Here is an 11,657-nt window from a genome sequence, read left to right on the forward strand (position 1 = left end):
AATTGATTAAAAAATCTTTGACATAAGATCTGAAATAATTTTGATATTTGTCTAGTGTCGATGCTTGTGTGATGACGGGTGGGCAGACAAGGGCATGTAATGGGAATGTGGCATCTCTGGAAATGACCTAATCACACTTACGCACATACAGTGCTGCAGAAAGCCTTTTCTCCTACTCTGGACTTACTCCAGAGGAGCATTCAAATATAACTACATTGTTTCACGTGATCCTAAGTAACAGTTTGGCAAAAAGCTTTATCCTCATTGAGTGTTTAAACATAAGTTCACAATCAAGCTCACTGCAGGGCCACATTACTATGCCTACCCTTACTACTTACTGCCAGAGTATTAGTACTCTTCGGGGATTTCGGAGTTACATTAAACGATCATATTAAGGCAATTTACTTCCTATTAACAGGATTATAGGGATGAATATCCCTAGGCATACCTGATGTGGTTAGCAGTATGTTTACCCAAAGTCTTAAGTGGGCGGGGCGTCCGCTTGCGGTATCTTTAGAAGACTAAGGTTTGGAACGAACCACTCCCTTATTTTCGCTCATTTGGTCGAATGAAAGACACAAATATAGTTTTTTTCGCAATTTCAAAGCACTACCCACTAGCCGGTGATCTAATTTCAAACTTTTGAACGAAGATGGCGATTTGCGTAGTAAAGCTACACTTAGAACCTTACCAAAGAAGTGCATGGAAGTTTATCTGCCTTTTGGAAAGTAACGAAATTAAATGGCGTCAACATGCGTAGGCAAGTGCCCGCGGTGGCACCGGATGCCAGGAGAGCCAAGCGCAAGTCAGGAAGAGCTAGACCAACCCACACTTCTCATCAGTTGTTCTTCGCTCGTCGTTGGAACAAGTCGCAACCATGAGGAATAAGTAAGTCGACACTCACAATAGTCTACCCGTTTTCTGTTGCAGGCCGGCCGAAGTCTCCTTGCAATTGTAGACACAAAATTACTCAGATCTAAGATCGTTCTGTTGCAATCATCGAAGTGCATTCGGAAATGTCTTTACCGTCAAGAACCTTCAATTAGTCAATCATCGTTCGATGTGTTCCGGTCGGAACTTTGTCGCAAAAAGCAATTATCAGAACTGTCCAGCATAAGGCCCTTGTTGTTAAGTTCTGACGAGCTGTAAATAGCATTCAGCAAAAGTGATCAATCAGTTCCAAGGCCTTTACTGCCAACATAAAAAGTGTCATTGTCAAACTCAGTTGATGAAGTCGATGTTCCGATTGCACCCTCAGTAACCATAAGCAGTGCTCGCTTAAGAATCATATCTATTTCAGAGTGAAAAAAAATCAGGAATTAAATCCACTTTTTGCTCGAAGGCAGTAGCTACTGAAGCAGTGACAGAAACTGTGTGAAGCAGACTCAACCAGACGCCGAAGGAGTGAGACTGTTTATCTTATAAGATTTTACCTCAATGATCATATGGAACTGCAATGAATCATCTGGAAATGTCGTGAACCTCAATACAGAATCATAAGGAGAATTCACTTGTGCGTTGGAAGAGTTTCTAGCCTTACTGTCACAGAAAACAAAAAGAAGCATTGGATTATCTAACGGTTGTTCTGGAAGCATCGCGCAGTCGTTTGCTGTTTCTATACGTACTCTCTAACTACTAGAAAAGTGCCTGCGATGAATTTTATGCGATAATAAAATCACAAATGTTTACGATAATAAAAAACTAGAAATAAGCGGACCAAGTAATTTGTACAATACGTACATTACCTTACTGCTCTGACGACTGGCTAGTACTCAACACCAATCAAGTCTAATTCACACACAAATTCACACACAAAATTTTTGCTTGAAACCTTATAACGACCTATTCAAACCTAGACCACTGGCTGCCACACAAAGCCTAAAGTCATGGAGCGGAATTCATCAAGCCTGGCCTTGTGCATCGGAACACAAGTATAAACAGCATCTTACCGTGGAACACATCAATCCGTCCAGAGTGCGTAGTACACCCCAGAGGACCTCAGAGGATCCTCCTGGCTCCCGCAAGGTTATCGCACGGCACAGTTCTTATAAACCTATTTCCTGAAGGCTAACCTCATTGTTCCTATTGTATTTGGTACATTCTACGTAGAAAATATTGCTGTTTAGTACGTTATACTTAACTACGGCTCATAGACAAAGACAGATTTGCCAAGCTAAATTTTAAAGCAAAGCAAAAGAATGTTGACTTAAAGCAACAATGATCTTGGGGCAGCAAGATGTACCTTATCAATATTCATGATGCAGCATCCTCGCTGAACATCCTGAACACGAGAGTGCGACCCTTGGCAATGATGGCATAACCCATCAAAATCGTACCGTCGTGCTCAATATTGGCCTGTCAATTCCTGTTCAACAGGATCAAGTTTACATTTTCTCTCTTACGCTTATTTGACGTGAGTGGTACGGATTGTTTTATCCTGTTTCTATCTATTGATGGTGGCAAACATACACAGCACCATCATTTAAGATAGTGCAATTTCTTCCCTGTCACTGACAAGTCTCTGTGTCTAATCAGAACTATGACGTGAGACTAGATTTATCAGTCACCAAGGACGAGCCTCCAGTAGGGAAGCGGATGGTGGTATCAAGTCTGGCTCGCCTGCCTCGGGCTAGTCATGGCCGAGTTTGTACAAACTCAACCTGGCGTATAACTATTTCCCCATAACAGCGGGGCCACGGGCCACGGATTCTCATCCCAAAAACATCATGAAAATCATTTTTGTTGACTGAGAATAGTTATTTTCTTTTTCAATGGAATATTTCCTAAATACCTTAGACAGGCAAGTCTCTCTCTCTCTCTCTCTCTCTCTCTCTGCTAGGGAATAATTAGATGATACCTCAACCGCCTATGGAACAAGACGTTCGCAAGTGTTAAAAGCCCGTCCGCTCTCAACTATACTCCACCACTCTTGGTTTGTCGTTTCATTTTGGCATGGACAAGCTGTGGCATGGCATACAAAATCCCCAGGGTGTCACTGGTAGGCAAGCTGTGGCGCGGGGAGAAAATATCCGTCATGGAGTGGGCGGGCCGCCCGACGCGTCGTCAGGGGAGGCCAGGGAACGCCTGGCCCCAGGCTATTGTTAGCCCGGGGCCAGCTAGCCTCGAGGCCCGGCCTCCCGCCCGTCATGCTACCGGCTGCTCTTTCTAATGAGAGTGTTCTAATTCTTTTTAACTGCATATACGCACATTTATAATTACAAATCAACTGTCAAGTAATTTGATTAAATATTCAAGATGTTGGAGGTTTGTATGTCCCAGGAAAGTGCGCGTTCATGTAAACTTTGTTCGTATATATATATATATATATATATATATATATATATATATATATATATATATATATATATATATATATATATATATATATATATATAATATTTGCTCATACAAGCACACATACATTAATATACATAACATATACACATATACATACATACACATGTAAATACATATTCATACTTGCTTGCCTTCGTCCATTCCTGGCGCTACCCCGCCCCACAGGAAACAACATCACTACCCCCCGCTTCAGCGAGGCAGCACCAGGAAAATATATATATATATATTCTTTTTTCCATACCCGATCGTCGTTTCCAGTGTTAGCAAGGTAGCGCCAGGAACATAAAAAGAAAGGCCATTTTCGTTCACACCCGTTGTATAGCTGTCGTGCAGAGCTCCCTACCACAGCCAGGCCCCACAAACCTTCCAAAGGCCCGACCATCCAGGGGCTGACCACTTTGGGAACTGACCACTCGGCAGCAAAAAAAATAAATATGATAATCCTTCGAAAGAAACAGCAATGATGATAATGATGATGATGATGATGATGATAATAATGATAATAATAACAATAATAATAATAATGATGATAATAATAATAATAATAATGATAATGATAATAATGATAATAATGATACTGATGATAAAGAAAATAATAATAATGGTAGAAGGAAAAAGATGATGAACCACTTGATTTCTTGGACATTCCCTCACCAGCCGCCACCAACATACTGAGCCAGTGCCAAACTGTGTAACAACAGGTTGTATTATACCATTATATATGATATGTCAACATAGCCACCAACACATACTCTCGCTTTGGAAGGTATAAGGCGGTAGGCAGCTCACGACCAGTCAAGCACCACCGCCTAGGTCTGGGGGGGGGGGGGGGGGTTAGTGACGATGGCGCGGTAAAGCACCTCTTCAGCGGTTGTCAAGTTCCTCTCCTCGGCCCAAATCGCTGTACTTCCCGTCTGCCTCATCCACACGCGGGTAGCTGGCATTCGCTACCCACTTGAAAACACTGAACTCACACGAATCGTTATTCTTCTTGGGGAAGACTGAGCAGGATTGGTTGAGGATATGGGAAAAACTGGGGGAAGTCCTCAGGAAGATGTAAAACTCCTGAAGTTATGTTGTAGCATTTTGTGTTGCCAGACCTGTTATCCCATGCTGATGGGCAGTGTGACCAGTTATACGATGCTGATGGGCAGCGTGACCCATGGTCTGATGCTATAGGATAATGTGACCCATGATCTACTCTAGTGGTCAGCAAGCCATCATCTTTAGAAATATATACCAAACAACAAATCTCTCCATTCAGGTAAGCGCGTCACAGCAAACTGGTGTGGACTCAGCCCAGCTCAGTGCCCGTCTTAAGGGGAACACATAAACGAGGCGAATACCCGAACAGGTCGTCAACGTCCCATGTTCCAAATACATTATGATGTCACGTGACGGCTGGCGTGATCACTGACAGCCCGGCTCTGACCTCCGTCATGCCAAGATACGCCATCCATCACCCGCCACACATGCTCTAACTCTTTTCATTTTTTCTGTATGGCATTTTCCCCGCGAGGACAGCCACTCGAACATTACGCGAAGAGTAGAAGAATCCCGCGTGGGAGACACTCCATTGACCTGGCATTTCAATGGCGAGTGTGTGTGTGTGTGTGTGTGTGTGTGTGTGCCAATTATGTCGCCAAACGTACCCTAAGGCCATTTTTCTAGTTACATCATTAACGTCCCCAGCAGGGTACGTCGGGGTGTACTCCGGGCCCTGGCTCTCGGCTGCTTCGAGAATAATGAGTCCTTGGTCGCAGCTTCTCACGGTAACTCGCGCGAAGTAAATGCATATATATATATATATATATATATATATATATATATATATATATATATATATATATATATATATATATATATATTTCTCCTTAATACTCAAAATGGCGTGACTGAAATTCATAGGCAAAACGTACTACTAATCAAGGATTTGTTTCACCTGAACTGGGCCAACATCGTGTGGCCGACGCCGGCGAGACTGACCAGTACGTCAGCCGCACCTCGGCCAGGCACAACACAACGGAATGAGCTGTGGCACAGGACAGGGTAAACACAATATTCCAACTTCCTCAAACAACCATCTCAATAGTGTTATGTTTTCAATTTCACTGCAGTGTTAAATGTTAGTATGAATATCAGAATGAATATCATTATGAACATCAAGAAGTTAAACAATCAAAATCTTAACGACTGCAGCAGACTTCCCGTTTATCTTTTTGTCTCGTGACACATCACTCTTTCCTCGTAACTCTGGTGAGTGCGACGCCTTGGCCCTGCCTTGTGGCAAAATCTCGTGTAAAACATTTGCAGAGATCACAGGACGCAGTATAGCGTTTCAGAAAAACGCTCATGCAAGAAAATAAAATGAATATCAAAATGTCGGATTTAGTTACGGATTACCGTGGTCCGTGGAGCTTGTTCATCCTTCCCTGCCCCACAGACCCGTCCTCAGTCTGCACGTACGTACATACCTCCCTCAACTCACGAATCAGGACGAAGCCAATACAACCACCATATATGAAGAGTATCTTCAGGGTTCTGGCCTGTGGACCTCCCGTGCTCAGCAGCCATGTGTCTACCAATATACCCGGCATGAGGAAGGCTCATATGGTAACCAAAATTCAATGTTTATTTTAGGATGATCAAGTCGATCGCCCCAAGTTTAATGTGTGATGTATAGGGGGGTCTTTCCTCCAACAGAGACAACAGGACAAGCGATGGAGTCGGCCATGATAGCTTAAAGCTTTGGCAAAACGGAGTTTCCTATATTTGACGTCGGCCGCGTGCCATGCCATCACCCACCCAGTCTGGGTAGCTAGGAAATGAATAATGTCTGCCAAATATTTCAATGACTGAAATTCACTAAGTAATAATCTAATCAATATTCAATTACTAAGCAGAGGAGACACTACGAAGAAGAAGGAGAAGAAGAAAGAAAAAAAAGAGCATGAGCGCGCACGGGGCCAAAATAAAATGTGCTGTAGCGCAGGAGCCAGGGGAGGTGATCACCATATTTAGCCCACCGACCAAATGTGTCCGAATACCGCGGGTTGGTCTGGGTTACATTGCAAAGCTGTGTTTCTTCACCGATTATTCTTAGATCTTGATGTAAACAGTATGTGTTTACGCAAAGTTCTCATTCAAACAAGAAAATGGACGACAGAATATTATGAAATGTTATCAACCGGAAATTATGCTGTACTTGTCCTGATATCGTCAAGGGCGCTAACAAGCCGGTCAGGTATCCTTTTCGTTATTTAGAAAACCGATTCACATCCTGGGGAGCAGCGCCGATGGATACTTGTTTTGGATCGGCTGGACAGATCACTGGCTGACCCGGGTCAGAGGTGAGAGACAGGGACCACAGGTGAGCGGGACGGGCCAGAGATCACTGGTACGGCCGGAGATTAATAGTGGTCCGCATATGACTGGCACGGACCACAGATCATTGGCATGGTTGTTGCTGGGATGCAATTTGGTTGGTCAGAAAAGACAAACGATCATATCCGGTGTGGACGAAACAGCGGACCCGTACAGATGACGGGGTCAACCCGCCTCAACGACAATGAACTGCATGGAGTAGACTCAGTCTGTTCTGATCTGTTCTGACACGTAAATAAGTAGTTTGTGGCCGTGAAAGTAAACAAATGTTGATGTGAATTTCACTATGTTTTTATCTGAAAACAAAGCGGGTGAAGATCGACAACCCCGAGTGTGATTTGGTGGAAAAAAAGAACAGTAGTGTGTCAGTGTTGTCAGTAAGGTATGTCTCGATCCACTCTCGATTCTGGAGTTCGGAATAATTTGATCAACTTTTAAATCATTCTTGTACATTAAATGAGAACCCACATTAATGTTGATAAGGAGTAGGTTGGAACATAATCCCATAATTCATTATACAAGCAAGTCACAAAAATTAAGGTAACTAACGAATCTGAAAAAAAAAATCCGAATCCGAATAATTTTTCAAGGGTGAATAACTTTCACTCTTATCAAGTTCATTATCGCGATGTATAGATCATTACAACGTATCCAAACTGATGTCTGTCTATCTTGGGTGAAAGACAAATCTGAAATGAATATGAGTTTTAGATTTTTTCATTTACAGAAGTCTTGTAAAATTTACAAGCCTTTCTCATAAAAAAAACCCCGCTGCCTTACAGCCAGTCACAGACCCTTACCTATCAGTTGTCACGTTACATCCTTCATAACTAATGCATGAAACTAGTACCCGACATAACTAGTGTCGCCTCGTGCATTACACTAAGGCTCATTATACATAGTGACGCTTAGTACATTAAGGTCGTTGACCACAAGATATTTTGAAGATCTTAAAATCTGTGATCCCAGTCAAAGATTAAATCTTTAAGGAGGTAAGTATCATATATATATATATATATATATATATATATATATATATATATATATATATATATATATATATATATATATATGTGTGTGTGTGTGTGTGTGTGTGTGTGTGTGTGTGTGTGTATGTGTGTGCTTGTATGACAGTGATGCGAATGACCTAACCACAAAGAAAAATAAAACAGTTCTGATCGCTTTCATTTATTAAACATCACATCATCAGACGTGATATAAATTACTCGAAAGCGCTCAGGACATCGTGTTTCATTTTCTCTTGTGGTTAGCGGTATGTGTATATATATATATATATATATATATATATATATATATATATATATATATATATATATACATACAGAGAGAGAGAGAGAGAGAGAGAGAGAGAGAGAGAGAGAGAGAGAGAGAGAGAGAGAGAAATGCCCCATCACCCAGGAGCTCTTGCAACCTCAAAGCTGCACTATTTCCAGGAGCAGGATAATGATGGAACTCTTGTGGAACAAGTTCTTTGACGAGACTATCCTCCTGATAATGCAGCCTCGAAAAAAAAGTGACTGTGTGGAGAGAATGAGTGAGGAGAAGTTGTAAAGAGTATATTAATGTCAGGAGAAGAGGGGACAAGGAGAAGGGGGAAACCAAGCTGGAGATGGAAAGATGGAGTGAATAAAATTCTAAGCGCTCGGGGCCTGAAGATACAGTAGGGCGTTAGGCGTGCACGGGATGGAGTGAACTGAAGCGATACGTTATACAGGGGACGAAGTACCGTTAATGAACTGAAGCAAGGCATATGAAACAACCGGGGGACACCACGGAAAGGTTTGTGAGCCCTGGTTATGGATATGGGGCTGTGGTTTCGGTGCATCAAACATGAAAACCAGGGAATGGATATTGGTGAATGAGGAAATTTCTTCGCTTATATATATATATATATATATATATATATATATATATATATATATATATATATATATATATTTTTTTTTTTTTTTTTTTTTTTTTTTATACTTTGTCGCTGTCTCCCGCGTTTGCGAGGTAGCGCAAGGAAACAGACGAAAGAAATGGCCCCCCCCCCATACACATGTACATACACACGTCCACACACGCAAATATACATACCTACACAGCTTTCCATGGTTTACCCCAGACGCTTCACATGCCTTGCTTCAATCCACTGACAGCACGTCAACCCCGGTATACCACATGACTCCAATTCACTCTATTTCTTGCCCTCCTTTCACCCTCCTGCATGTTCAGGCCCCGATCACACAAAATCTTTTTCACTCCATCTTTCCACCTCCAATTTGGTCTCCCTCTTCTCCTCGTTCCCTCCACCTCCGACACATATATCCTCTTGGTCAATCTCTCCTCACTCATTCTCTCCATGTGCCCAAACCATTTCAAAACACCCTCTTCTGCTCTCTCAACCACGCTCTTTTTATTTCCACACATCTCTCTTACCCTTACGTTACTTACTCGATCAAACCACCTCACACCACACATTGTCCTCAAACATCTCATTTCCAGCACATCCATCCTCCTGCGCACATCTCTATCCATAGCCCACGCCTCGCAACCATACAACATTGTTGGAACCACTATTCCCTCAAACATACCCATTTTTGCTTTCCGAGATAATGTTCTCGACTTCCACACATTTTTCAAGGCCCCCAGGATTTTCGCCCCCTCCCCCACCCTATGATCCACTTCCGCTTCCATGGTTCCATCCGCTGACAGATCCACTCCCAGATATCTAAAACACTTCACTTCCTCCAGTTTTTCTCCATTCAAACTCACCTCCCAATTGACTTGACCCTCACCCCTACTGTACCTAATAACCTTGCTCTTATTATATATATATATATATATATATATATATATATATATATATATATATATATATATATATATATATATATATATATATATATTCGTTTACCTGTTTGTCTTTTATGAATTATACATGACAAAAGACGAAAAGTATTGAGGATTATAGATAATATCATTATGTTTTAGAAGTTCAATTTCCTAACTTATAAGAACCAAATGTTTCAAAGGAACACTCAAGTTACCTTTTTCACAGGGCGATGTTGTCACTACTACTGGCCATGATGGTGCTCCTGGCGCGCACCTCGGCCTGGGACCTCTTCGGTAAGAACAACGACGACGACGACGACGATCATGGCAATAACGATCATGGCAATAACGATCACGGCAATAACGATCACGGCAATAACGATCACGGCAATAACGATCATGAGTAAGTTTTTTCTTAATCTGCCTCTGGGGTACAACATTTTTGGAGCGTCGCATACTCTTTATTCCTTCTGGGGACTCCAGTAAATGAGGATCCCTCTCTTCTCTTGATGGTTGACGACAACGAGTGGTTCGCATATTCTCCGGGGGATGATGACGAAAATTAGTGTTTTATCTCTCTTTGGAGAGGGTTACAGTGACTGGTCCTGAGGGAACGACGGAGGAAATGGGTGGTTTCCTGCGGTGTTAAGGGGGGGGGGGGGGGGGAACAGACGAAGGGAATCAATTTACTTTTCTCAAGTAAGGACAGCGAGTGCCCCCCCGCCCCCCCCTCACCTGTGGAGATGATTTCAACAAATGGTGGCCTACTTATGTCTGGGGACGACAACAACAACGAGAGGTGTTCACTTCCCTACGGGGTAACGAAGTCGAATAGTGATGTTTGGCGTTATCTTTGGGGGTACGTCAACGGCGATCTACGACTTGCTTGCCTCCAGAGAAACCAAGTAACGTTCTCATCTTTAGGGTGATGATGATGATGATGATGATGAGTGGTCATACTCATTTTTGGGGAGGTGATGATGACTGGTCATATTCATTTCTGTGAAGACGGCGATGATGATGATAATGATGATCTGTGGTCCAGAGAATTTCTGGGGAGACAATGATGATGATGAGTGCCCTTGCTTATCAGTCGAGATACGATGACGGCGATAACAATGATATGGTCTTGCTTATTTCTGGGGAGATGATGGTGACGGTGACTACGATGAGTGGCCTTGCTTCTCTGGGTTGATGATGATTGGTGACCTTTTTTATCTCTGGGTAGATGATGATGATGATGATGATGATGATGAGTGGCCTTGTTTATCTCTGGGAAGACGACAATGATGATTTGTGGTATTGCTCATCTCTGAGGGAAAATGGTGATGATGATGATGATGATGATGATGGGTGGTCTTAATCATCTCTGGGGTAGATGACAGGCGGGTAACACACACGTCTGTGTCAGGGTTACGAGATGATGACTCAAGGCAAGATCTGGACTTTTCTGGGAAGGATGGCAAAGCGATGTGTGACATCTGTCCCTTTGTGGATGACAGAACCTCACGATTGTTTTTAGAGGATGTTAACGAAAAGGTATATGTCGTCTTCACTGTCTCTAGGGAAGGGTAGGCATCAGTGGCACATGTCGAGGGAACAAGGAGCAGTGTGACGTCAACACTGTAAGCTGTTATACACTATGTCACCAACGGAAACAGAAATGAACCACCTGAGTGGCTGGGAGGACCTTACGGAACGCCAAGCCATTTTCATGGAGAAAGACACCACAGACTAACAGACCTTGGTCTTGGGAAGTTCAAGAGCTACTTGTTGACATGTGTCGGGGCAAAGTTAAGGAATTCACGACTTATAGTTAGATATTCACCTGTGTCCTGAAGCAGTGAATTTCCTCCAAGAAAAGGTCATTATTCGGGTCCTAGAGAGTGACCTTGGGTGACCTGATTTGAAATATATATATATATATATATATATATATATATATATATATATATATATATATATACACTTGTATACATATTCATACTTGCTTGCCCTCATCCATTCTGGGCAACATCCCACTCCACAAGAAACACCATTGCTGCCACCTGCTTCAGCGAGGTAGTACCAGGAAAACA

General features: G+C 42.5%; 1 protein-coding gene across 1 annotated transcript in view; it reads left to right on the forward strand.

The window, feature by feature from the left end:
- The first annotated feature begins 746 nt into the window (after positions 1-746).
- The window catches only part of LOC139761813 (uncharacterized), a 13,399-nt gene continuing 2,488 nt past the window's right edge, over positions 747-11,657 (forward strand). The window contains exons 1-2 of the mRNA XM_071686301.1: positions 747-888; positions 9,806-9,982. Coding sequence (XP_071542402.1) covers positions 878-888; positions 9,806-9,982 — 188 coding nt within the window. The 5' untranslated portion in view covers positions 747-877. The remainder of the gene's footprint in view (positions 889-9,805; positions 9,983-11,657) is intronic.

The sequence above is a fragment of the Panulirus ornatus genome, chromosome 42 (assembly GCF_036320965.1).
Source record: "Panulirus ornatus isolate Po-2019 chromosome 42, ASM3632096v1, whole genome shotgun sequence".
NCBI classification, from domain to species: Eukaryota; Metazoa; Arthropoda; class Malacostraca; order Decapoda; family Palinuridae; genus Panulirus; species Panulirus ornatus.